Source organism: Dendrobates tinctorius, unplaced genomic scaffold, assembly GCF_039654945.1.
Source record: "Dendrobates tinctorius isolate UK_male_01 unplaced genomic scaffold, ASM3965494v1 ptg000128l, whole genome shotgun sequence".
NCBI lineage: Eukaryota > Metazoa > Chordata > Amphibia > Anura > Dendrobatidae > Dendrobates > Dendrobates tinctorius.
In genome coordinates this window covers 13,501,947-13,528,360 of record NW_027361796.1, presented here as the reverse complement: position 1 = coordinate 13,528,360, position 26,414 = coordinate 13,501,947, and the positions used below count along the sequence as shown (strand labels likewise).

The 26,414-nt window shown below is 44.6% G+C and overlaps 1 protein-coding gene across 2 annotated transcripts in view; it reads left to right on the top strand.

Moving 5' to 3' along the window:
• Positions 1-25,052, top strand: part of TMEM38B (transmembrane protein 38B) — a 67,279-nt gene extending 42,227 nt beyond the window's left edge. For both annotated transcript variants that reach the window (XM_073542663.1, XM_073542662.1), the window contains exon 6: positions 22,397-25,052. In XM_073542663.1, the coding sequence (XP_073398764.1) occupies positions 22,397-22,630 (234 nt within the window). In that variant the 3' untranslated portion in view covers positions 22,631-25,052. The remainder of the gene's footprint in view (positions 1-22,396) is intronic.
• The last annotated feature ends 1,362 nt before the right edge of the window (positions 25,053-26,414 follow it).

Below are 26,414 nucleotides of genomic sequence, written 5' to 3'. Positions count from 1 at the left end.
CTCCTGTGAACGCCACTACCCCATATGTGGTTTAAAACTACTTTGGAGGCACAGTGCAAACCTCAGAAGGGAAGAAGCTCCATATTGGAGTTCAGATTTTGCTGGAATGGTTTGAGGGTGCCATGTCACATTGGTGGAACACACACCCTCCAACTTTCATAACTGACCCCATTTTACAAACTTCACCTCTCAATATATTCATTTGAGGGTGCAGTGATCATATTGACACCACAGGTGTCAGAGTTTTGTACCATTGGGCAGTGAAGGAAAATGAATTGCATTTTTTCCCTTCACCCATGACAGCACCACATGAGAGAGGGATCGGCCCCGCCAGGACAGGAACCTAATGAAACATAAGGGGCGGCACCTCTCCCCCGCTTCAGTTGGGTTCCTGTCCTGGAAAGGAATCCCTCTGACAGCGGCGGTGCCTGTCAGGATGAAAAGACCCAGGGCCGTCCCGGCGTGTAAAAATGCAGGGCTGGCTTACCTGCGACGCTGGCCGTCGGCAGCTGGTAGCGCAGTCCCCGGGGTTTTCCTCATACGGGCCCCGGGTTCGTGCGGGCACGTTCCGATGTCCTCCCTTCGGAGGTTCCTCCCTGTGCCGCCCTCCCCCTGCGCGCGCGCCCGTTCCTTCCCCTGCATGCAGGGGAAGCCGGGGGCAGAGACCGGCGTCTGACGTGGGAGCGCGACCGCTGACGTCATCAAGACGCGACGGTCATGGCGCCGGGCGCGACGCCGGCCAGGAGAAGCGGCTGGCGGTCGCGGGGGGGAGGGGTAATGAGGGGCTCACTCACCGCATAAAAGAAGGAGCAGAAGCGGCTGCAGGGGCGACAATGGCGTCTCAGGAGGATCGCTCACCGTCCCCATTGTCTCTGCCCCCATCGCAAGCTTCTGATCGCAAGAGCCGCTTGAGCGGCAAAAGCAGCAGCCGTCCGAGTCACCGATCGAGGGATTCCTCGAGATCAAAAGAGCGCAGAGTGCACGCTCCTTCGCAGCCCCAGAGCCCGGTATCCGTCTTTCCTGGGTGGTGAGTGATCTCCGTGAAAGTTAAAAAAATAATAGGCTTTCCTATGTCTTGTCTTTTTTTTTTTTTTTTTTTTTTAGGGAGGCAAAAAAGCTATAAGCAAAAAGAAAAATAGAGAATGTGCCATATGCCACAGCCCTTTAGCAAAAGACTACCAAAAGGACTTATGTGTCAGCTGTATCCAGCGGACTATGGCTGAAGAGGTGCCGAGCCTGGCAACAAACCTCAGATCGATGATAAAATCTGAGGTACAGGGCTCACTTAAAAAATTGTTAAAAAAGAAGAGTGAGAGTAGGAAAGCCTCCCCGAGTTCCTCGTCAGGCTCCTCCTCTTCGGAGTATCAAGTTGAGCACGGGTCATCTTCATCCTCAGACAGTTATACGGGGGGCAGACCTTGCTTTCCCGTAGAAGATACGGACGCTCTCCTTAAAGCCATCAGGTCCACTATGGGCCTGCAAGAGGAGAAGGTAGAGAGATCACTGGAGGATGTAATGTTTGGCGGCCTGCAAGAAAGGAAGAAGCGTACCTTTCCGGTCAATGACAAGGTTCAGGCTCTAATCGAAAGAGAATGGAAGAAACCGGAGAAGTCAGGTAGCCTTCCCTCCTCTTCAAAGCGAAGATACCCCTTTGAGGCTAAAGACACGGACGTCTGGGACAAGGTCCCAAAGATTGACGCAGCAGTGTCTAGGTCTTCCAAGAAGTCGGCCCTGCCCCTGGAGGATTCAGGGGTTTTGAGAGATCCCTTGGATAAAAAAGCGGACTCATACCTAAGGCACACTTGGGAGGCAGCGGCAGGGGGTCTGAAACCGGCAATAGCTGGCACCTGCACAGCCCGGTCATTAATGGTCTGCTTGCAACAACTTGAAGAAAAATTAGGCTCCAAGGTACCAAGAGAGAAAATATTAGGAGAAATGTACTTGCTACACGGAGCTGCCGCTTTCTTGGCTGACACCTCCGCCGACTCGATGAGGTTAACGGCAAGAGCAGCGGGGCTATCGAACGCCGCAAGACGGGCGTTATGGCTCAAAGGCTGCCCTGGGGACATTCAATCTAAGGCGAAATTATGCTCGTTACCATGTGATGGGCAGTTCCTGTTTGGGAAAAACCTGGATGACATCTTGGAGAAGGCCGGGGATAAAAAGAAGGGCTTCCCCAGATTCATGGGTGATCAAAGGAGACCGCCCTTTTGGAGGGGAAAGTTCAATCGGGGCCGTCCCCCGGGAGAGCGGAAAAGGTGGGACGACAAGAGGAAAAAAGAACCAGGGTTCATGTTTGGGGGATCTACCTCAACCGCCAAAAAATCCCCGCAATGACGCCAGCCCTCCGGTGGGGGGATGATTGAAGCTCTTTTCTCAAGAATGGGAGAAAATATCGGCCAACAATTGGATTCTGAGCATTATAAAGAATGGCCTAAAAATCCCTTTTTTCCAGCATCCAAGAGCTTCATTTGTGGTGACCCCCGTCAGAAAGGAACCAGGGGAGCAATCAGCCATAGAAACAGAAATTTTAGGACTGTTGGAGAAACAAGTTCTAATAGAGGTCCCAAAAGATCAAGAGAGAAGGGGGTTCTATTCTCCCCTCTTCCTAATAAGAAAACCAGACCTCTCCTTCAGAACGATAATAAATCTCAGGCGCCTCAATCAATGGATCATGAACCAAACATTCAAAATGGAATCAGTGTCTTCGGCCATAAAGCTGTTACACCACAACTGCTTCATGGCCGTAATAGATTTGAAGGATGCCTATTACCACATCCCGATGCACCCAGAATACCAGAAATACCTGAGGGTAGCCCTATACATCCAGGGCGACCTCAGGCACTTTCAATTTACAGCTCTTCCGTTTGGCATCTCCATAGCGCCAAGGATTTTTACGAAAGTAATAGCGGAAATGACAGCTTTCCTTCGAATCCACAATGTGATTATGGTGCCTTACTTGGACGATTTTTTGGTCATTGGCAATTCAGAACGTCACTGCGCACATCAAGTAGAGAAAATAACAGAAACCCTGCAAAGACTGGGTTGGATGGTAAACTTAAAGAAATCAAAACTTCAACCCCTAAGGAAACAAACATTTCTAGGTTTCGTCTTGGACTCCGACCGTCAAGTTTCTCTTGCCAGAGAAAAAACTAGAGAAAGTGAGAGAAATGACCCTTACAGCAATACAACAACCGCGCATGACCCTAAGAAGGGCAATGTCCCTGTTGGGCACGCTAACAGCCTGTATCCCTGTGGTCAACTGGGCACAGTTTCATACCCGACAACTGCAGGCGGAAATCTTGTCAGCCCAGAAACGATTGAAAGGGCGTTTAGAAGGGAAGCTGGAACTTTCCGAAAAGGGGAAAAACTCTCTCACTTGGTGGCTAGACAGCACAAATTTAGCAGGGGGAACTTTGTGGCACAGGCCCGTGTCCGATGTAATATTGACGGACGCAAGCTCCTTGGGATGGGGGGCACACCTGAGAGAACAAATAGCCCAAGGGTCCTGGGGTCACCTAGAGCAGAAGGCTTCCTCCAACTTAAGAGAGTTAAGAGCGGTAAACAGAGCCTTGGGTGCATTCATTCCCAGGCTACAGGGTCAAAATGTCCGAATTATGTCAGACAACAGGGTGGCAGTGGCGTATGTCAACCACCAGGGAGGGACAAGGTCAAACTCCCTAATGGACGAAGCCAAAAGAATCTTTCTCAAAGCAGAATAACATCTAACCTCCCTGACGGCCCTACACATCAAAGGGACAGAAAATGTTAAAGCCGACTTTAAGCCGCAACAAGTTAAAACTGGGAGAGTGGGCCTTAAATCGTGTAATATTCCAGAAGATAGTACAGTTATGGGGCAGCCAGTGATCGACCTCTTTGCCACCAAAAACAACCGGCAGGTGAGGAGGTTCTGCTCATTAAACCCAGGGGAAAACCCGTGGGCAGTAGACGCTCTGCAAATCCTGTGGCTGTTCAAACTGAGCTATGCCTTTCCCCCAGTAGCGTTAATCCCGGCAGTGGTAAAAAAGATAAGAGACGAGCAAGCCAGAGTAATCCTCATAGCCCCGTTCTGGCCAAAAAGACCGTGGTTTTCACTACTGCAAATGATGTCTCTCTCGGACCCGTGGGTACTGCCAGAAATTCCAGATTTATTAGCTCAGGGGCCGATATTCCACAAACAAGTCAAGGGGTTCCATCTGACGGCGTGGAATTTGAGAGGGCACTTTTGAGAGATAAAGGTTTTTCCCCGGGGTTGGTGACTACTCTAATGAAAAGTAGAAAACCAATAACAACCAACATATATGGCAGGACGTGGAAGAAATTTCTACAATTCCTGGGAAAACCGTTAGGTCAAGAACCCCCAATCGAGTCCATCTTGGAGTTCTTGCAGACAGGTCTACAGCTAGGCCTGGCGGTTAATACCCTCAAGGTACAGGTTTCAGCGCTGGGTGCATTATACAATTGCAATATAGCGGCAAACAGATGGGTAGCCAGGTTCATAAAATCTTGCCACAGATCTAGGCCAGTTTCCTTACCAAAAATAGCTCCATGGGATCTAAATCTGGTGCTGGAAGCCCTTACGAAGGAGCCGTTTGAACCCGTACAGCAGATTTCAACTAAAAACCTCACCCTAAAAACCATCATTTTGGTAGCTCTAACGTCGGCACGTAGAGTTAGTGACTTGCAGGCCCTCTCAGTCAACCCACCATATACCCAGATATACCAGGATAGGGTGGTTATGAGAACAGACCCTGTTTACTTGCCGAAAGTAGTAACTAACTTTCACCGAAACCAAGAAATTGTCCTCCCTTCCTTCTGTGAGAATCCGAAAAACCCAGGGGAGGAGAAATTTCATAGCCTAGACGTTAAAAGAACCCTAGTAGAGTATATGTCTATAACCAGCCAGTGGAGGAGGTCCCAGTCCCTATTCGTAGCCTTCCAGGGGGCTAGGAAAGGTTATGGAGTGTCAAAGGGGACTATTGCCCGATGGATTAGGGAGGCCATTAGTGTAGCCTATTCAGCTAGTGGCGTCCCGGTTCCTGACGGCATCAAGGCTCATTCCACCAGAGCCGTGGCGACCTCCTGGGCTGAGAAAGCAGAGGTATCAATAGAGCAAATTTGTAAGGCCGCTACCTGGGCCTCACCCTCAACTTTCTTTAGACACTATAGACTAAATCTATCCTCCTCTGCTGACTTGACCTTTGGTAGAAGGTTGCTGCAAGCGGTGGTCCCTCCCTAAGGTGTTCGAAGTCTCCAGAATCTCTCATGTGGTGCTGTCATGGGTGAAGGGAAAACCACCATGGTTACTTACCGGTAGCCGGTTTTTCCGGAACCCATGACAGCACCCGTATATTTCCCCCCCCTTTTTCACCGTTTGGGTGTGCACAATAGTCGGGTGTATTTGTGTGATGTGGTGTTGGATAAATATGTAACTAACTGGGAAGTCCTCTCAAATGCTCTGTAATCCAACTGAAGCGGGGGAGAGGTGCCGCCCCTTATGTTTCAGTAGGTTCCTGTCCTGGCGGGGCGGATCCCTCTCTCATGTGGTGATGTCATGGGTTCCGGAAAAACCGGCTACCGGTAAGTAACCATGGTGGTTTACCACAAAATTCTTGTTTTGGCCCCAGTTTTTTGTTTGTTTCCACCTAGGTAAATGGGTAGAAAATGGCACCAAAATTTACCTCATCGTTTCTGCTGAATGTGGAAATACCCCATATATGGCTGTACAATACTGCTTATTGCTACATAAAGTAAACTTGTGGCTTGGCTGCTGAGGCTATGTTCACACATGGTGTTTTTGCTGCATTTTTTTTTTTTCTTGGCAGTAGAAACTGCAGAAAATTTTTTTTTTTTTTTTTTGCCATGCTACATTTGTCTCATGCATTCTGATATTGTTTGGTGACTAGAGTTGAGCGACTTTGGTCGGATCGGGTTTCGTGAAACCCGACAAGCAAAATTTGAGTCAGATGAAACTGGTCCGACTAGGGCAAAAAAGTCGGAGTTGCGTCCGAAACCCGACCCCAATGCAAGTCAATGGGGAATAAAAGTCGACATTCATCCACTCAATGCCGACTTTTATTCCCCATTGACTTTCTTTGGGATCGGGTTTCGGACGAAACTCCGACTTTTTTTTGCCCTAGTCGGACCAGTTTCATCTGACTCAAATTTTGTTTGTCGGGTTTCACGAAACCCGATCTGACCAAATTCGCTCAACTCTATTTGTGACACAAAATCATATTTTACTTCATAAGGTTTTGCCACTAAAAACACAGCAAAACCACCTGTTGTTTTTTTTCACCACTCAAAACTTTCAGTGGTTGAAAAGCGCTGAAAGAAGTGGCATGCTCTATTCTGCAAAAACCAAGCAAAGCACAAAATGCTGACAAAAAACCAAGCTGTGTGCATGAGATTTCTGAAATCTGACTTTACTGGTACTATAAAATGCAGCTGAAAATTTGCATTAAAAAACGCACAAAAAAAGCAGCAAAAACACCGTGTGGACATACCCTAAATCTGGTGTTCGCACACACTGGTGCTCAGAAGGTTTGGATTTGGGAGCGCAGAATTTGCTGAATTTCATATGGAAGGGGGGGGGGGGGGGGTTGAGGAGCCAGATCGCTTTTCCAGAGCCATTCTGTTACCAGTAACGCGGAAGCCCCTCTATTTTCGTTATGATGGACCAGAGTGGGGACTTACTTTTTTCTGTTTGGATTGAGTTGAAGCTTTTCTTGGGAGCATTTTACATAACCTTTAGGATTGCATTTATCCTGTGCTCTACACAGAGCACTTACATCGGGGGTTCCATCTATATCTGCGAAATACATAATTCAGATGAAACCCCCGAGGGAGTTACTCACTATAATGAGGCAGCAGAGTTACTCTGGACTCCACCTGGCCTCTGGTCAGCATTGTTCTTTTCAGATGTGAACAAAACTCTGGCCGACGGCACTTTTATGCACTTCTAAAAAGACTGACCCCGCCGGTTCATTGGTCAGACGGCATCCACGGTGCCTTCATCTGCCTCATTCTAGGGAATCTTCCATCGGGTGTTCTATCTGAATCGCGTATTTCAGAGAATTACATGGAAACCCTGGTGTAAGCGCTCAGCGTAGAGAGCAGGATAAATGTGAGCCAAACCTTACTATGATCTTTTGGAGGCAGAATGAAAAAAAAAAAAACACAGCAGGTGAGGAATTGGGTTTATTTTTTTTTTTTACACTGTTGCTCGTGTGGTATAAGTGATTTAAACAACTTTATTCTTTGAGTTGATGCAATTTACAGCGATATCAGATTTATATCTGGTTTTTATGTTTAGCTGCTGTCACACACTTAAAATTATTTTCTCTAATCCCCTCCACACAGAAGGTTGCCTTCCCATCCTAATTAAGGACAGGAAACACAAGAAGTTTAAATAGCCCTCTCCTTCCCTCTATCAGTGTTTTCCTGTCCCTAAGGGACGAAGAGGTCTTTTGTGTGCGTTCCTGAGAGCTGGGCCGGCGACAGACTCTATTGTAGTATCTTTAAGCCGAGCAGCCGGGATCGATCATCCTGGACCTTCCTCCCGCAGCTGCTCCTGCCTGGGCAGGACCATACCGTCCTCTGGCTCCCCCAGCCACATAGGCTGTCTCCCCTCGCTCCTGCATGCCGATGGTGTATTTCGGGTTGTCAGGCAGTCCTGGGGGAGCATAGCAATTGACGTACACCGCCGAGACAGAAGGCATAATGTCACTTCCAGCATGCGTTAAATGATGGAACGCACCACCATCTTGGCGGGAAACTTGAAAATTCAAATCGGAAAAAGGCGCCCAGAAGACAGGACCCATCACAGAGGAAGAGAGAGCCCATCCTATATTGGATGAGAAGAAGCGCTAGGTCTCGGTTCCTGTATAGAAAGGACCCTGACTGAAAACTCCATAAGGTAGGAGTAAGGTTCTAATTATGGATGTATCTTGTCTTAGATCTGCGTTTGCAGAGCCCAATGCTAACCCTGGCCCAGTGAGTTTACCTGGTATGGGTAGGTCCCCTTTGGTTCAGGATCCATCCTTATGGAAATTTTCCTTTGAAGACTCCTCTCCACTTAGGATCCACTTGACCACAAGATGGCAAGATGGACAGCCTATTGAGGAAGTCTTGGTAAGCATCGGCGACCTCCTTAAAGACAAATGTCGCATCCACCTGTCGCATCTGGAAGGCTGTCAGTTTTTGCTGACTCACATGATGAGATTCATTCTCCTGACATCTCCAATATGCTTACACAGCCGGAGAAATTTATGTTTCAAGAGACCAAGACATGGTGCGATCTTACCACCCTACAAAAAACTATGTCTCTATTTTCTGTGATCAAATTTCTGAAGAGTGGAACAATATTCTCAGTACCTGTTCATTGAATCTAATGCGCCTTATTATCATATGGGGAATTAAAATTAATGGACCTTCAGAAGAAAATCGATGATACAAAACAGGTTTTGAAAACATGTAATATTGCAATTGAGAAAGATGAATCTTTCAGAAAAACACAAGAAATTATAGTCAAATTGAAGGATATTATGCTCAAGAAAAAACAAAGTTCCAATGAGATTTTGAAGATTATTCACCAAATAAAATTAATTGGAATGAATGGGAGTTCTTTTCCAAAACACCCAAATCTATTTTAAGACGTGCTAGCTATAGAAAAACACACGACAAACGCTATGTGATTCATTTGATAATAATTGTAGTATGTCGGATACATCTCTCAATGAACCAACAAGCTGCAACCAAATCAAGGATCATAATGTAAAAAAACGCGGTGGGCGCAGACATAGAAGGCATTTCTGGCATGCAGACAAGCTGCAAAAAATTTATGATGAGATAAATACAAAGAATGTTTTGAACCTTTCATCCAGGATTTTTACAGACAATCAGCTTGAGGTGCTGTCCTATGGTTTGAATTTTGTTCTGGCTCAAGATTTTAATTTAAATTCTACAATCTTGAACATAAATTTATTCGTAATCTTACGATTAGAAAACATTTTTGGATGTACCAGCCTGCTGCTTGTAATAATTTAACCATGCCAAGAGAAAATGAGTTTCACACATTAGACTTTCATGAACAAATCTCTTTTGATGATGCAAGAATTACAAAATGATAATGATAAATTGGAGGATGTTACCAATCAATCTGATAATTTGAAAGTTAAAAATCCCTTCTTTTATCCCATTCAATCACGATCAGAAGTATGGCTAAATTTCAAGAAATTGTTGAACGTGAGCTTACATTTTTGAAATATAAAGAAAATGCATGTGGTGGAAAAAATAATCATTCAAAAAGAAACAGGACATCCATACAAGAAATTAAAGAAATGACTGACATTGTTATAAAAATGAGTGATAAAGGTGAAGTAATAGTTGTTAGGAACTCTATGGAATTATGTATTTGTTGTCCTGATTTTTCCTAGCACCCATGACAGCACCCAATGAGAGAGGGGATCGTCCCCACAAGGACAGGGCACCTTTAAGAAAAAAAGGACGGCTCCTCTCTCCGCATCAGTGGTTTCCTGTCCTTGTAGGGCGGGGCCTTTTACTTGAGATGGCAGCAGTAGCGTGCTGCAGAAGACTGATTCACCCAGGCCTGGGCCGCTCAGTAGCAGCAGGGCACCGACTCTGCTACGGCCGGCTCCGGTGTCCTGGAAGCGCCACGGGTGGGCTCGATTGGGTTCCGGCCGCGAGCGACGGGTGACCGCGGTCCCAGCAACGCCTGGGGACCGGCGGGCCTGTGTCCCGGGCTGCGATACACAGCGCAGCCGGAAACCGGTAGTCGTCATAATGGCACGCCCGGGGACCGGAAGTCGTGCGTGATGACGCAGCCGGGACTCCCTCTACACCCGGAAGTGGGGCAGAGAGGGCGACGCGGTACCGGAAGTGCGGGGGACGCTGGTCACTGATCACAGGCAGAGGGATAAAAACGGAGAACACCGGTTCAGGCAGGGGCAACAGGCACAGCATGGAAGGGCCAGAGTTCTCTCCACGGCAGCAGAGCCCAGAGCAGAGCACGTAAAAAAGTCCGTGGCGGCACCATGGAGGTTCGTTGAGGGAGCATCGCAACGAGAAGTCCAGCAGTACACAGAGATCCAGAGACTCCAAGCGAAGCAGCTCCTTGAAGAAAAAACCCAAAGAAAATCCCTTGGACAACCAGCCTCCTGTTCCATTACCATTTAAGAATGAGGGTGGAGAGTGAGCTTCGAGAATGCTATATATTAATGCAAGCCTCTCTGTTTCTCTCTCCCCCCCCCCCCCCCCCTTCCTCTCTCTCTGTTTCCCGTATGGCCTATTATACAGTCCCTTAGGAAACACAGAGAAGGCAAAACATAAAGAATGTGCTCTATGTAGGCGGAGCTTAAAGGATACATGGCCTATAAGGCTGTGTCAAACGTGTTAATGACACAGTAGCTTGTTATGAATGGGTCACCGAGGAGAAAAAAACAAAACAAGCTAAGTCACAGAAAACCAGAGAGGTTGATAACTATGCAGATTGCAGATCCCTGATCCTAACCACACAACTAGCAGCAGCCGTGGAGCGTACCTACGATGATCCTAGACGCTTTGTCACAGCCGGAGAACTACATAAGCCTGAAGCAAGAAAAGGGGAAAACTACCTGCCCCAGAGCAGACCCCAAAGGAAAGACAGCCCCCACACAAGTATTGATGGTGAAACAAGATGAAAGCACAAACACAGGCAGGAAAATAGGCTGAGCAAACGATGGGGCCCAAACTAACTAGAGAGGAAAGACACTGTCTGCAATCTGCAAAAAACCCTACAAAAATAATGTCCAACACTTCTGATAGCAAAATTAACCCTGAAGTCACTAGACTTCTCCCACTATATCAGCACTCTGAAATATTCTGAGACAGAGCAAAAAGAGGCCAATCTAATAAGGGACAAAAAGCAAATTGGCAAATACAGGTAAATAAGAGTGGAAATTCAGCACAGCCCCAGCCGGGGCTGGCTGACCACACAAAAAACTGAATAGACCAACAAAATCAAGTGTGAACATAAGCAGAAAAACTTAGCTTTAAATGACTGGAACAGAGCTGAAAACCAAGACCTGACAAGCCAGAAGGAATCACCAGCACCAGAATAGGGAGTCGGCTGTCTTAAATCCAGTCTGAGATTCCTGAGGTCCAATCGTCATCCTCATTATCAGGTGGCAGATCTCTACTGATTAAATCAGCCTCACTACCTCCTGTTACCACCAGAGGGAGCCTGGCAGGAGAACTCACAACTAGTAGACCAGAAAATGAACTCACAACAGTACCCCCCCCTTGAGGAGGGGTCACCGAACCCTCATCCACGCCACCAGGCCGATCAGGATGGGCCCGGTGAAAAGCCCGAACCAATCTATTGGCATGAATATCGGAGGCAGAGACCCAAGAATTATCCTCCTGACCATAACCCTTCCATTTGACCAAATACTGGAGTCTCCGTCTAACCAAACGAGAATCCAATATTTTCTCTACTTCATATTCCACATTGCCTTCAACCAACACAGGGTCAGGAGGTGCTGCCATAGGCACCACTGGCTCAACAAACCTCTTCAGCAGAGATTTGTGAAATACGTTATGGATCTTGAACGTAGCTAGAAGAGCCAATAGAAAAGAAACAGGATTAAGAATCTCCAAAATCTTATAAGGTCCAATAAATCTTGCCTTAAATTTTGGAGATGCAACCTTCATAGGAATATTCTTATACGACAACCAAACCATATCACCCACTTTAAACCGAGGACCAATGGTCCTATGCCGGTTGGAAAATCGCTGGGCCTTTTCCTGAGAGAGTGACAACTTATCCACCACTTGGTCCCATATCTGCTGCATTCTCTCAACAACAGTGTCCACACCTGGGCAGGACGAAGATTCCTCTTGCCCTGAAGAGAATCGAGGATGAAACCCAAAATTACAGAAAAAGGGTGACCTCAAAGTGGCAGAACTAGCTCTATTGTTCAGTGCGAATTCGGCCAAGGGCAAAAATGAGACCCAATCATCCTGATCAGCAGATATAAATCATCTCAAATAAGACTCCAAGGTCTGGTTTGTTCTCTCAGCCTGTCCATTGGTCTGGGGATGAAACACGGAGGAGAAGGATAAATGAATTCCCAGATTGGGACAAAAGGCTTTCCAGAATCTGGAAACAAACTGGACTCCTCTGTCGGACACAATGTTCTCATGAATCCCATGTAACCGAACCACCTGTTGTAAAAACAAGGGCACCAACTCAGCAGAAGATGGCAACTTTGGGAGTGGTACAAGATGGACCATCTTCGAAAATATATCACAAATCACCCAGATAACAGTCATCCTCTGAGAGACAGGAAGATCAGAAATAAAATCCAATGAGATATGGGTCCATGGCCTCTTGGGCATCGGCAGGGGCATCAGCAACCCACTAGAACGAGAACAAGTACCACCGAACTGTACAAAATTCCTGACGTCATGAGATAAGGCAGGCCACCAAAAAGACCGACTCGCTAAATCTCTGGTACCAAAAATACCTGGATAACCAGCCAATGCAGAGCAATGAATTTCAGACATCAGTCTTTCTCCACTGGTCAGGAGCATACAATTTTCCCATAGGGCAACGCTCGGGTTTATCCTCCTGAAATTCCTCCAGGGCGCGTCTCAAATCGGGCGAAATGGCAGAAAGAACTACCCCCTCACCTAGGATGTTAGTAGGCTCGGTCACACTAAGGGAATCGGCAAAGAAACTCCTAGAAAGGGCGTCTGCCTTGACATTCTTTTAGTGCCCGGAAGAAAAGAGACCACAAAATTAAACTGCGTGAAAAGCAAGGCCCATCTAGCCTGTCTAGGATTCAAGCGTTTGGCCGACTCCAAATAAATCAAATTCTTGTGATCGGTGAGGACCACAACTTGATGTCTAGCTCCCTCCAACCAATGTCTCCACTCCTCAAATGCCCACTTCATGGCCAACAATTCCCGATTCCCCACGTCATAGTTGCGTTCAGATGGGGAGAACTTTCAAGAAAAGAAGGCACAGGGATTTATCTTAGAAGTCACAGGGTCTTTTTGGGACAAAACAGCTCCTGCACCAATCTCAGAAGCATCTACCTCCACCTGAAATGGAAGTGAGACATCAGGTTGCCGTAAATCTGGAGCTGAAGTAAATCTCTGCTTAAGCTCCTGAAATGCTGAGACAACCTCAGGAGACCAATTCAGCACATCAGCGCCCTTCTTGGTCAGATCAGTCAGTGGTTTGACAATACCAAAAAAATTACCTATAAATTTACAATAGAAATTAGCAAAACCCAAAAACTTCTGGAGGGCCTTCAAAGAAGTAGGCTGAACCCAATCATAAATGGCCTGTACCTTGGCCGGGTCCATTTCAATAGTCGATGGAGACAAGATAAATCCCAAAAATGAAATCCTCTGTACACCAAAGAGGCATTTCGATCCCTTTAACAAACATGGAATTCTCCTTCAAAATCCGGAACACAGTCCGGACGTGTTAAGTCAGTGGCCTTAACCAATGTAGGACGCCGGGCAGTATGGCTCAAATGCTGGCCGGGGGACACTCAGGCAAAGATGAAACTCTGCTCTCTGCCATGTGAGGGAAATTTCCTGTTTGGACCGGCATTGGATGACGTGTTGGAGAAAGCCGGCGACAAAAAGAAGAATTTCCCAAAAGAGCCATTTCAGGCTTTTCGGCGCTCCTTTCAGAAGGGCCGAAAATTCAGAAGACAGCAGTACAGGGATCGAGACAGAAACCACTCTGACAAGCGAGCCAGAGGTGGGAGAGGCTTCTATTTCGGCAAGTCCTCCAAAGACGCCAAAAAACCCTCCCAGTGACGGTCCTTCTCAGGTGGGAGGAAGGCTCTCTCACTTCCTCCCAGCCTGGGAGAGGATCTCATTCAGTACCAGGATCCGACAAATAGTAGAGTTGGGTCTGGAATTAAGATTCCACCACTGGCTGCCACGAAGATACATGCAGACTCCAGTACAGTCATCTCAAGAAAAACAAAGTCTGGAATGAGAAGTATTATCACTCCTAGAAAAACATGTCCTGGAAGAAATTCTGGAAAAAGAGAAGGAAGGGTTTTTATCCCCCCTATTTCTTATAAAAAAAAAAAAGCCAGACAATTCCTGGAGGACGATCATAAATTTGAAAGGCCTCAACAAATATCTGATAGTTCCATCATTCAAGATGGAAACGATAAGGTCAGAGATGAAGCTCCTCTATCCTCAGTGCTACATGGCAGTCCTGGATTTCAAGGATGCTTACTATCATGTCCCGATCCGGCAACAAGACCGCCAATATCTGAGTGGCGGTCCAGATAAGGTCTCAGTGGCGTCACTTTCAATACAGGGCTCTGCCCTTTGGTGTAGCAATAGTCCCCCGAGTCTTCACAAAATTAATTGCAGAGGTCACAGCGCATCTCGGGGAAAAAGACACTCTGGTGATACCCTATCTGGACGACTTCTTGATAGTGGGAAGAAATTTCTCTCACTGTCAAGAACAAGTCAAAATAGTGATAGAGACACTACAGACCCTGGGTTGGCAACTGCACCTCAAAAAATCCAAACTGGTACCAGCAATGATCCAGAATTTTTTGGGCTTAACAATGGACTCGGTGGTACAGGAGTGTCGCCTTCCAGAGGAGAAAGAAGAGAAGTTCAAAAATCTAATCATGGCAACATTAAAAAAACAGAAATGACTCTGAGAAGGGCCGTGTCAGTGTTGGGGTCCCTAACTTCCTGCATACCAGCAGTAAAATGGGCCCAGTTTCACACAAGAGAACTTCAGTGGTGTGTTCTACAAAACGAGCTCACCCTCCCGGACCCTGTACTCCCAGTCACTCAAGTGGTGGTTACAGATAGTCCTCCCCAAGAGCAGTGCCCTGGACACACACAGCCTCCAGAGTAGTCACAACGGACGCCAGTCCTTGGGGCTGGGGAGCCCATCTAGATACACTATGGCTCCATTATCCCTGGGTCCAGGAGGAAAGAAGTCTATCCTCAAACGAGTGGGAGCTACTAGCCATCGAAAGGGCGCTGGAAGGATTGTTGACACACCTAAGAGGACATCATGCGAGATTCCTATCAGACAACCGTACAGCAGTCGCATATGTGAACCACCAGGGGGGCACCTGTTCTCGGCCCTGATGCGAATAGCTGGATGGATCATGGCCCTAGCAGAACACCAGTTCCTTTCATTATCGGCCCTGCATATTTGAGGCGTAGACAACCTGAAGGAAGACTTTCTGAGCAGGAACCACCTGAGGCAAGGAGAATGGTGCCTAAAACAGTCCATTTTTCAACGGATTGTGCATATGTGGGGGAACCCATCATAGATCTCTTCGCCTCAAAAACCAACAAGAAGGTTCAAAGATTCTGCTCCCTAAGTCCAGCAGACAGGCCGTTGGCAGTAGACGCCTTCAGGATAAAGTGGACACCAGGTCTCATGTACGCCTTCCCTCCAATATGCCTCATTCCAGCAGTTCTGAGGAAGATCAGGGAGGACCAAGCACCAGTAATTATGATAGCTCTTTTTTGGCCGAAAAGACCATGGTTCTACTGGCTGAAAGTGATGTCAGTGACGGACCCATGGGTGCTCCCAGAAGATCACGACCTGCTCACACAAGGTCCCTTCAATCACCCTCCGAAGTCCAGACAGCATTTGACAGCCTGGAATTTGATGGGTCACTGTTAGAGAAAAAAGGTTTCTCAGCGGTGTTAGTATCCACCTTACTCAATAGCAGAAAACCAGTGACTACAAAAATTTATGGAAGGATATGGAGGAAATTTTTATCTACCTCAGGCCCGATACGGGAGGGAGAAGTACCGGTAGGGGCAGTACTGGAGTTTCTGCAGAAGGGTTTAGAGTTGGGGTTAGCTGTCAGCACCCTCAAAGTTCATGTTTCAGCCCTGGCAGCCTTATTCAACTATGACCTGGCAAACAATAGATGGGTGACCGGGTTTATCCGTGCCTGTACTAGAGCTGACTCTGTCCCATCTCCTAGGCCTCCTCCCTGGGATCTAAATTTAGTCCTATCATCTCTGACAAAGTACATTTGAACCGCTAAACGCAGCGTCAGATAGTGTTAACTTTAAAGACAGCCTTATTAGTGGCACTCACATCGGCCCGTTAGTGCGTGTAAGTCTCCGACCCATCAGCAGACCCGCCATACACTCAGGTCATGGACGATAGGGTTGTGTTAAAATTAGACCCAGCATACCTCCCTAAGGTAGTGTCGAAATTCCACAGGGCTCAGGAGATAGTCTTACCATCCTTTTGTCCTAACCCCGGTAACCAGAAGGAGGAGAGACTTCATTGCTTAGACGTTAGGAGATGTATCCTACATTTATTTAGAGATGACAAAACCTTGGAGAAAACAGAGGGCCTTGCTTGTCTCATACCAGGGGGCAAGAAAAGGCCTTAAAGCCTCTAAGCAGACTATAGCTAGATGGGTGAGAGAGGCCATCATGCTAGCGTATAGTAGGGCAGGCAGGCAGAGAAAGCTGACGCCTCCTTCGACCAAATCTGTAAGGCGGCCACTTGGTCCTCTCCGTCTACCTTTTTCAAACATTACAGATTAGACCTATCTGCTACCTCTGATCTCACATTCGGTAGAAGAGTGTTACAAGCAGTGATCCCTCCCTGAAGAGAATACAAATCTCTGTAACTCTCTCATGGTGCCGTCATGTAGAATGGAAAAACACGGGTATTACATACCTGGTAATGTGTTTTTTCATGAGACATGACGGCACCCTTATATTCCCTCCCTATTGATCACGTCATTAGTTGGGTGCATTATTAGCATTATACACTAACCTGCAGAGTTTCTCTCGTGCTCTGTAAAACAACTGATGCGGAGAGAGGAGCCGCCCCTTTTATCTTGAAGGTTTCCTGTCCTCGCTGGTCGGATCCCCTCTCTCGTGGTGCCGTTATGTCTCATGAAAAAACACATTACCAGGTATGTAATACCCGTGTTTTTTCCTCAAAAATGATTTTTTTTAGCACGCTATTTTTTATTTTCACATGGCTAACAGGAGAAATTGGACCACAAAAGTTGTCCAGTTTGTCCTGAGTACGCAGATACCCCATATGTGGGGGGGAACCACTGTTTGGGCACACGGCAGGGCTCAGAGGGGAAGGAGCACCATTTGACTTTTTGAAATGAAAATTAGCTCCAATCGTTAGCGGACACCATGTCGTGTTTGGAGAGCCCCTGTGTGCCTAAACTCTGGAGCTCCCCCACAAGTGACCCCATTTTGGAAACTAGACCCCCTAAGGAACTTATCTAGATGCACAGTGAGCACTTTGAACCCTCAGGTGCTTCACAGACGTTTATAACGCAGAGCCGTGAAAATAAATTAAAAAAAAAAAAAATTCCAAAAAAAAATTATATTTTTTTAGTCTGCAATCTTTCATTTTCACAAGGGTGACAGGAGAAATTGGACCCCAAAAGTTGTTGTACAGTTTGTCCTGAGTACGCTGGTACCCCATATGTGGGGGATGACCACTGTATGGGCACACGTCGGGGCTCGGAAGGGAAGTAGTGACATTTTGAAATGCTGATTTTGATGGAATGGTCTGCGGGCGTCATGTTACATTTGCAGAGCACTTGATGTACCTAAACTGTGGAAATCCCCCACAAGTGACCCTATTTTGGAAACTAGACCCCCCAGGGAACTTTCCTAGATGTGTGGTGAGCACCTTGAACCCCCAAGTGCTTCACAGAACATTATAACGCAGAGCCGTGAAAAAAAAAACTTTTTTTTTTTCCTCAAAAAATGATTTTTTAGGGTAACGAGAAATTGGACCCCAAAATTTGTTGTTCAGTTTGCCCTGAGTACACTGGTACCCCATATGTGGGGGGGAACCATTGTTGGGCCTCGGAATGGAAGTAGTGACGTTTTGAAATGCAGACTTTGATGGAATGGTCTGCGGTCGTCGTTACGTTTGCAGAGCCCCTGATGTGCCTAAACAGTGGAAACCCCCCACAAGTGGCCCCATTTTGGAAACTAGACCTTCCAAGGAACTTTTTAATATAACTGATGCAATGGGTAATAAAAGATTCCATATTCCTCTAAGGGGATGGGCAACTCCAAACATAATCAGAATTTACACATTTGAAGAGCATCCAGCCCTAAACCATATCACAAAGAAATAATTATAAAACTGTAATCTTTATTCATCATCACATAAAAACACAATAGACATAGTAATGATAGATGCAGTGGTTGGTATTAGGAAGCAAACAAAAATGCCCCGGAACCACTCAAAGCTAAGACCATAATGTGCACCACAGAGAAACCTCCAAGGAATTTGTATAGATGTCTGATGAGCACTTTGAACCCCCAAGTGCTTCACAGAAGTTTATGGTGCAGAGACGTGAAAATGAAAAAATCATTTTTTTTCCACAAAAATAATTTTTTAGCCCCCAATTTTTTATTTTCCCAAGGGTAACAAGAGAAATTAGTCCCCAAAAGTTGTGCAATTTTTCCTGAGTACGCTGATACCCCATATGTTGGGGTAAACCACTGTTTGGGCACATGTCGGGGCTTGGAAGGGAGGGAGCACCGTTTGAACGCAAAATTGGCTGGAATCAATGGTGGCACCATGTTGCGTTTGGAGACCCCCCTGATGTGCCTAAACAGTGGAAATCCCTCAATTCTATCTCCAACCCTAACCCCAACACACCCCTAACCCCAACACATCCCTAACCCTAATTCCAACCCTAACCCTAATGGAAAAATAAAAATATTTTCTTTATTTTATTCGTTGTGCCTACCTATGGGGGGTTTATTTACTTATTTCATTTTGATCACTGTGAGAGTGATCAAAATGAGTGAATGGAATCTGCAGCTGCAGATTCGAGCGGGCGCACTGCGCATGCTCCCGCCATTTTCCAAGATGGCGGCGCCCATGATCCAGGACCCCCGGAGCGACAGCAGCACTCGGAAGGTACCGGGGGGGGTGAGGGGGGATCGGAAGCTGGCGGGGAACAGAGGGAAGGGGAGGAGGAGCAGATGATGACAGTGGCGGCAGATCGCCGCTGTCATTCAGTAGCGGGGGCGTCTATCGCCGGTGGGGGGGTCGGATCGGTGTCTCCAGCCATGTCCGATGCTACTGCAGCATCGGCCATGGCTGGATTGTAATATTTCATCAATTTTTATTGATGAAATATTGCTATCGCTCTGATTGGCTGCTTCACTTTTAACAGCCAATCAGAGCGATCGTAGCCACATGGGGGCGAAGCCACGCCCCCTGTGATGAAGTACAAAGCCCCCTGTATCTGCAGGTCGGATGACCTTTCATTGACCCCGGTCACCCGACCCGCAGGGGGGCTTTGAAGTCATGACACAGCATATGTGTCATGGGTCGGATTGACACCGACTTTCATGACTCATACTCTGTGTCGCAGGTCGGGAAGGGGTTAAAGGCAAAATGTAATATATTCAGTGGAGTCTAGGAAGTTGAATTGTCTTACAAAATACCTACCATCATTTCTTATACTAATGTTGCATGAATCTATAAGTAATGGCAAGGCCTGCAAAATTTAAAAAAAATTTCCTTTTTTAGGGCAAAGATGAAGGGTTAACCGAGTGTTATGTTCAGCATTGTCTTTGACTGACTTGATCAGATCAGTCTCTTTTAATGTAAGATAACGCTATGTAGCGTTGTACCACTAAAACAACCATGACTATTTATTGGCTAGTTGGAGAGGATATTGACAGTATTTTGGTCATTTTAATATGCAGAATGTTCTTTGCTGACAGGTACACCCTAGTATGCCATAGTTCTATTTTTTTTTTTTTTTATAAAATCAATAGTAATGGCATAGAAAAAATTTTGAACTTTTTTGATGCGTTCTGTTTTGACGTTGCAGGGAAGAAACTGACTGGAAAACATCATTGTATTGTCGAGACCGTGCATGCAAATGACTGGTGTTTTATACACTTTGGTGAAGTAAGAGCAGCCATTAGCAGAACTGCTCTTGAGACAGCCAATGGTATAGATTAGGGGCTTATGATTTTGCAGAACTGATAACATGTCAATAGATGAGGCGGAGGCAGTTGAATGGCTAACTTCTAACAATGGATTGGTGAGAGGTGACTGTGATCTCAGGAGCTGACTTTTTAGCCTTGCTCACACTTGGCTAGGCTCTGGTGGTTTTCTTTGGAAATGATCTGCACACTGGGTAAGATAAAGGCTCTTACAGCAGCAGAATGCTGACAGAAAAAGCATGCAAATTGCAAACTTGCTTATTTTCATGCTGTATAACTATACCAGTTTCATAACCTGAGAGTACCTCTCTTAAGTATATTAACATAATCTATGTAAAATGCATGTTTGGGTGCCACACAGTGAGATTTAACCATTTTGGTACTGTAATTTGTTAGCATTACAAATTTGTTTACCTTTCGTTTATTAGCCTTGCAAGGTTGGATGTAAAATGGGGGGGCACACAATCTTTTTTGGTCTGAGGGCCGCACTGTCAGCTTCAAAGGACTTTAGTAACATACAATGCAGTCTTTTAAAATAAAGTGTGAAGTTTTTGTGAATATTGTTGGGTAGTATATTACTCCTTTCTAAATGTCATATTATTTGAGTGTCTAAGGGTAGACTGTTAAGGATCACTATAATGTTCCCAGCTTTGTGAGATTTATTTTGGGGAAATTGAGTATGGCAAACATATGCTTCAATGTACACTGCTCAAAAAAAAAAATAAAGAAAACACTTAAACAACATAATGTAACTTCAAGTCAATCACACTTCTGTGAAATCAACCTGTCCTGTTATGAATTAATACGAATTGTGAATCAATTACTCCTGCTGTTATGCAAATGGAACAGACAACAGGCAGAAATGATAGGAAATTAGCAAGGCAACCCCTATAAAGAATTGGTTCTACGGGTGGTGACCACAGGCCATTTCTCTGTTCTCAACCTTTTTTGGCTGTTTTGGTCACTTCTGGAATTTGTCATTTCTCTCACTCTCCTAGTAGAGGTATAGTAGCATGAGGCAGTGTCTACAACCCACAGAAGTTGCTCAGGTAGTGCAGCACATCAGTGTGAGCTGTTGCAAGAAGGATAGCTGTGTCTGACAGCACAGTGTCTAGACCATGGAGCAGATACAGTACCAGGAGACGGGAATGGGGGCCGTAGGAGAACAACAACTCAGCAGCAGGACTGTTACCTCCTCCTTTGTGTAGGAAGAGCAGTGCCAGACCATGCAAAATGACCTCCAGCAGGCCACTAACATCCATGTGTCTGCTCTAACTGTCACACTCTGAGGGTGGTATGAGGGCCTGACGTCCACAAGTGGGTGTTATGCTTACAACCTAACACTGTGCAGGGCGACTGGCTTTTGTCAGAGAAAACCAAAATTGGCAGATTTGACATTGCCGCCCTGTGCTCTTCACAGTTCACACTGAGCATGTGACACAATTGATAAAGGTCTGGAGACACCATGCAGAACCTTTTGCTGCCTGCAACATCCTTCAGCATGACCAGTTTGGCAGTGGGTCAGTAATGGTGTGTGGAGGCATTTCTTTGAATGGCTGTACAACCCTCCATGTGATAGCAAGAGATACCATGACTGCCATTAGGTACCCAAATGAGATCTTCAGAGCAGTGGGCCCCGAGTTCCTTTTGAAGCATGAAAATGCTAGGCTTCATGTGGCTGAAGCCTGTCAGCTGTTCCTGAATGATGAAGACATTTATGTTAGACTGGCCTGCTATTTCCCCAGATCTGACTCCAATAGAGCACATTTGAGGCATCATGTCTCGTTTTATCCACCAACCCCACTTTGCAGCACAGACTGTCAAGGAGTTGACTGATGCTTTAATCAAGGTCTGGGAGGAGATCCATCAGAACATCCACCTCCTCATCAGCACTATGCACAGGCGTTGTAGGGAGGTCATACAGACACATGGAGGCTACACCCACTACGGAGCATCATTTCCTTATCTTCATGCACTTCCACTGAAGTTGAATTGGCCTGTAATTTGATTTTCCACTTTGATATTGCATATCATTCCAAATTCAGACCTCCATGGGATATTAATTTTAACTTGCATTGATCATTTTTGTTTTGTTATTCTCAATATATTCCACTATGTAATGAAGAGATATTTGCAACTGGAATATTTCTTCACTCACATCTAGGATGTGGTAATTTAGTGTCCCTTTGTTTTTGAGCACTGTAAAATTGTCCATCTAACTAAAGGTTTACTTTTATTTTTTTTTTTTTATTAATCAAAATTTAGCAGTGTGCTAATTTAAAATGTTTTTTTTTAACCACAATGCATAAAATGTCTAAATTCATAATGCGTATGTCTAGATGACATGTATGTGTCTTTTTTTTTTTTTTTTTTTTTTTTTTTTTTTTCTTTCTAGGTCAGAATGATGTTGTCCAGGTCATCTGCCTCTCCATTCCAACCAGCAGAAGAGTTAATCGGACGCTTGTTGTTTGGTTTGCAACAAGTCTCTAAAGTATCAAAAGAAAAAGTTACAACAAGTGAGAAAGATGAACCCAAGGTGAAAGAGAATATTTCCAAAGAAGAAACTGGAGCAAGCAGCTCAGAACCCAGTGACTCTACAAGGAAGAGAAATGCTAAAAAAAGTGAATAAACTAGAGTTGAAGAAAAAGATTCACACTGAACCTGGTCCAGCAGCCACGTTGATTGCCTGTGGCCACTGGACCAGAGGCTTGCAGATCTGCAACATTTCCTGTGACTCTTCTAATTAGCAGGTTGCCGAAACATAATTATGATGCAGCGACTCATTCATGATGTCACCACGACCTGCTAATCCACAGAAGTTATGGGCATGTAAAGAGTGGCAGTAGGTTTGCAGTGTTCTGGTCCGGCCGCCATGGACTCCTGAATTGGTTGCTGCACTCTGCTCTTGCAAATCTTTTTTGCTCAATTCTTGGATAAACCTATGCTGCAAGTTTAACTTGTGTTTACTGCCATAATTATTAAACTGCGACGTCTTTAAAATAGTTGATGTGATAAGTCAGTGTGAGGTTATAAAGCTTACATAAAGAGCGGATATTCCAATTTTACATGAACAATCTGTTAAATTCACTTTGAAGATGAAAGTAATTTGCTTAAATATTTAGAGGACTTTTCATCAGTTTGGGCATGTTAACTAACCACGTCCTGGAATACTGGCTGCACAGTTGAGAAACTTTTTTTTTTTTTTTTTAAACCTCCTCTGTCTTGTGGAGATGTGTCAATTGTAGGTTATAGTTTTGCTATAGTTCCACTGTGCTACCAGAGATTTTTCTCTGGGGTAATGTTTGTTTTTTTTTTCTTTCCCCCCCCCCCTCTGGTTGACCAATCAAATAGGCAGCAACACGGGGGGGGGGGGGGAGAACATGCCCTATTCACCTCATTGATCTTTGCAGCTACTTTGTAGTAGAAATACAGCATAGCTGAGTTATGTATCGTTACAAATACTTCCCGTTCTCATGTCACAACAGCCAATGTGAAGGGAGTGTGAGGGCTAACCACAGTGTGGAAAGAGATCTCAAAATGTTTCTAATGATACATATCTTGGCTCTTTATCTTTGCACAGTCGCTGCAAGAGTTCAATAGGGAGACGAAAAAAGAAAACTGTTTTACTTTACTCTACAGCCACTGTGCCATTATGTGGCCAGTGCTCAAAATGGTGAGAGGTCCGTTTTAAGGCCACACTATGCACATCAGACCAAAGTCTTCTGAAGCTGCCAACCACAGTGGGAAAGGCCAACAGTCTAATTTCTATGAAGACCTTTCGAATCTTCCCCGACAGATGGCTTGGTAGGAAAGGGAGGTGGAAATCTTTTCAACAGATTCCAGTTGTTGATACTTTTGATCTTCTTGGAGAGAAGGCTCTGCCACTGTTGTCTGACAGACTTTCATAGGGAACTGTAGCATTCTTTTGCATTGGGGGAGTAAAGAGAGATGACTGTCAGGTAAACTGTTTGCATAGCTGTCCAAAGCTAGCCAATGTGTACCGGGGGGGGGCCCTTTACTGTCTTTGGTATCCTTACATTTCTCCTGAGAACATTACCAATACCTTTAAACAACTCGAGCCAAAAATTACCTTGCACTTAGTTATGTGCACACTAGAATCACATCTTCTGTACTAAAGTATCGATTCATTTATAACCAAATTTCATTGAGTCCTATAGGAATTGCAGTATTTTTGAAGAACAATGCTGCAGGCTTAGCTATTGTTTGCGTTCCTGTGTCTTTGTCTGGAAGAACACAATAGCAGCATGAACAGAGTTTGACTATAATTGAAGGGATTCGTTTTGTCATTTATAAGAAATTCGCCAAAAGCAGGAAATAAGTTAAAATCTTTTTAATCCCCCAATGTTTTTGAAGACAGGTTTTTCATGCTTCCATCACGTTGTACATAGGTAGCGTGATAGCTGCTGCCACTCACTGTCTTCGGTGGTCACGCACTGAACATGCAGGATAACCACTTGTTTTGTATTCTGCCTCCAAGACCAGTGGTACATTAGGAGCACTATAAGACAACATCCACAAGTGATTATTGCTTTAATATCAATAGTCTGTGTTTCCTAGGAAAATGTTGCCTGCACCAAATTTCTTTGCAAAATTAGTCCCCCAATTTTTTTTTTTTTTTTTGGCTGCAAGCATATGTATAAATATACGCAGAAGTGCCACTCTGTTTATCACAGCTTCAATTATTTGATGAAGTGTAGGGTGGTATAGCGTTTAGTCACTTTCACAAGCAATAATTTTTTTTCTGTATTTAGGATAAAAATTTCAGAAATATAAATTATTTTTCTCAAATAATTTATAATACATTTTATAGGTATTTATCCGTAGTGGTGTTTGAACAATTTATTTTGATAACACCTTTTTGATTAGTCTGAATTTAGTTTTCTACCCTGTGAAGATATTGTGGTGTTTTCACCATGTTGTAAGCTGTTTGCTGATTGCACTGTTAAATTTTCATACTGTGACATTTCTAATGTTTTCACTGTGTTTGTCAAAAAAATAACCTAAGTAAAATAAATTCTACTTTATCACTACTTGTTTCCTAAAGGCTTTCTATGGCTGTTTGTGTGAAGTACCGTATGTAATGCTGCTTTGTTTCTTGGTATGATTAAAAAAAAAGTATACTATAGAAACGACAATGAGCAAAGTGTGCAAAGACTTTTTATAAGAACATTTGTTTTAAAAAGTTCTATTAGAGATCTGTTTTGTACAGTAGGGTAAGGGTTGATTAGGTTAGAAAAAGTTGTGCAAGTTTTCCTACCTACAAAGAATGGAGAGATATGTAATTTTTATCGTACACTTCAACTGGAAGAGACAGACTCAGATGTGATTTTTTTTTTTTTTTTTTTTTTTTTTTTTACTTACACATAATTAATATGCATTTCATGCAATTGAAATGCATATTAAGTACATGATGAAATAAAAAAAACAGAACTTAATCCCTTTACCCTCCCCCAAGGTGGTTTGCACATTAATGACAAGGCCAATTTTTACAATTCTGACCACTGTCCCTTTGAGTAGACAAAAAAACACGGCACTCCATACTATAGGTGCTCAAGTTAGGCATCCAACCCATAAACATGTACAAAAATACTTGGCACTCAAAAATTTTTTGAGTACCAAGTATTTTTGTACACTGTCACTTTGAGGTCATAACTCTGGAACGCTTCAATGGATCCCACTGATTCTGAGACTTTTCTCATGATATATTGTACTTTATAATAGTGGTAAAAATTTCTTCGATATGACTTCAGTTTGTGATAAAAATGAAAACTTGGGGAAAATTGAGCAATTTTCACATTCTTATGCCCTTAAATCAAAGAGAGGTGTCACACAATAGTTAACAAAACATTTCCCACATGTAAACTTTTTTTTTTTTCGAAGTTCGTTATAAGGGTTAAAAGTCGATCAGCAATTTTTCTCATTTTTACAGCAAAAATTACAAAACCATTTTTTAGGGACCACATCATATTTGAAGTAAGTGTGGGGTCTATATGATACAAAATACACAAGTGACAATATTCTAAAAACTGCACCCCTCTAGGTGCTCACAACCACATTCAAGAAATTTATCAACCCTTCAGGCGCTTCACAGGAGTTTATGGAATGTGGAAAAAAAAGATCGTTTAACTTTTTCACACAAAAATTACTTTAGACCCAATTTTTTTTTTATTTTCACAAGGGTAACAGAAAAAAATGGACCCCAAAACTTTTTGTACAATTTCTCCTGAGCATGCCGATACCCTACATGTGGGGGAAAACCATTTTTTGGGCACACTGCAAAGCTCGAAAGGAAAGGAGCGTCATTTTGACTATTTGAATGTAAAATTTCCTGGCATCATTAGCGGATGTCATGTCCCATTTGGAGAGCCCCTGATGTGCCTAAACAATGGAAA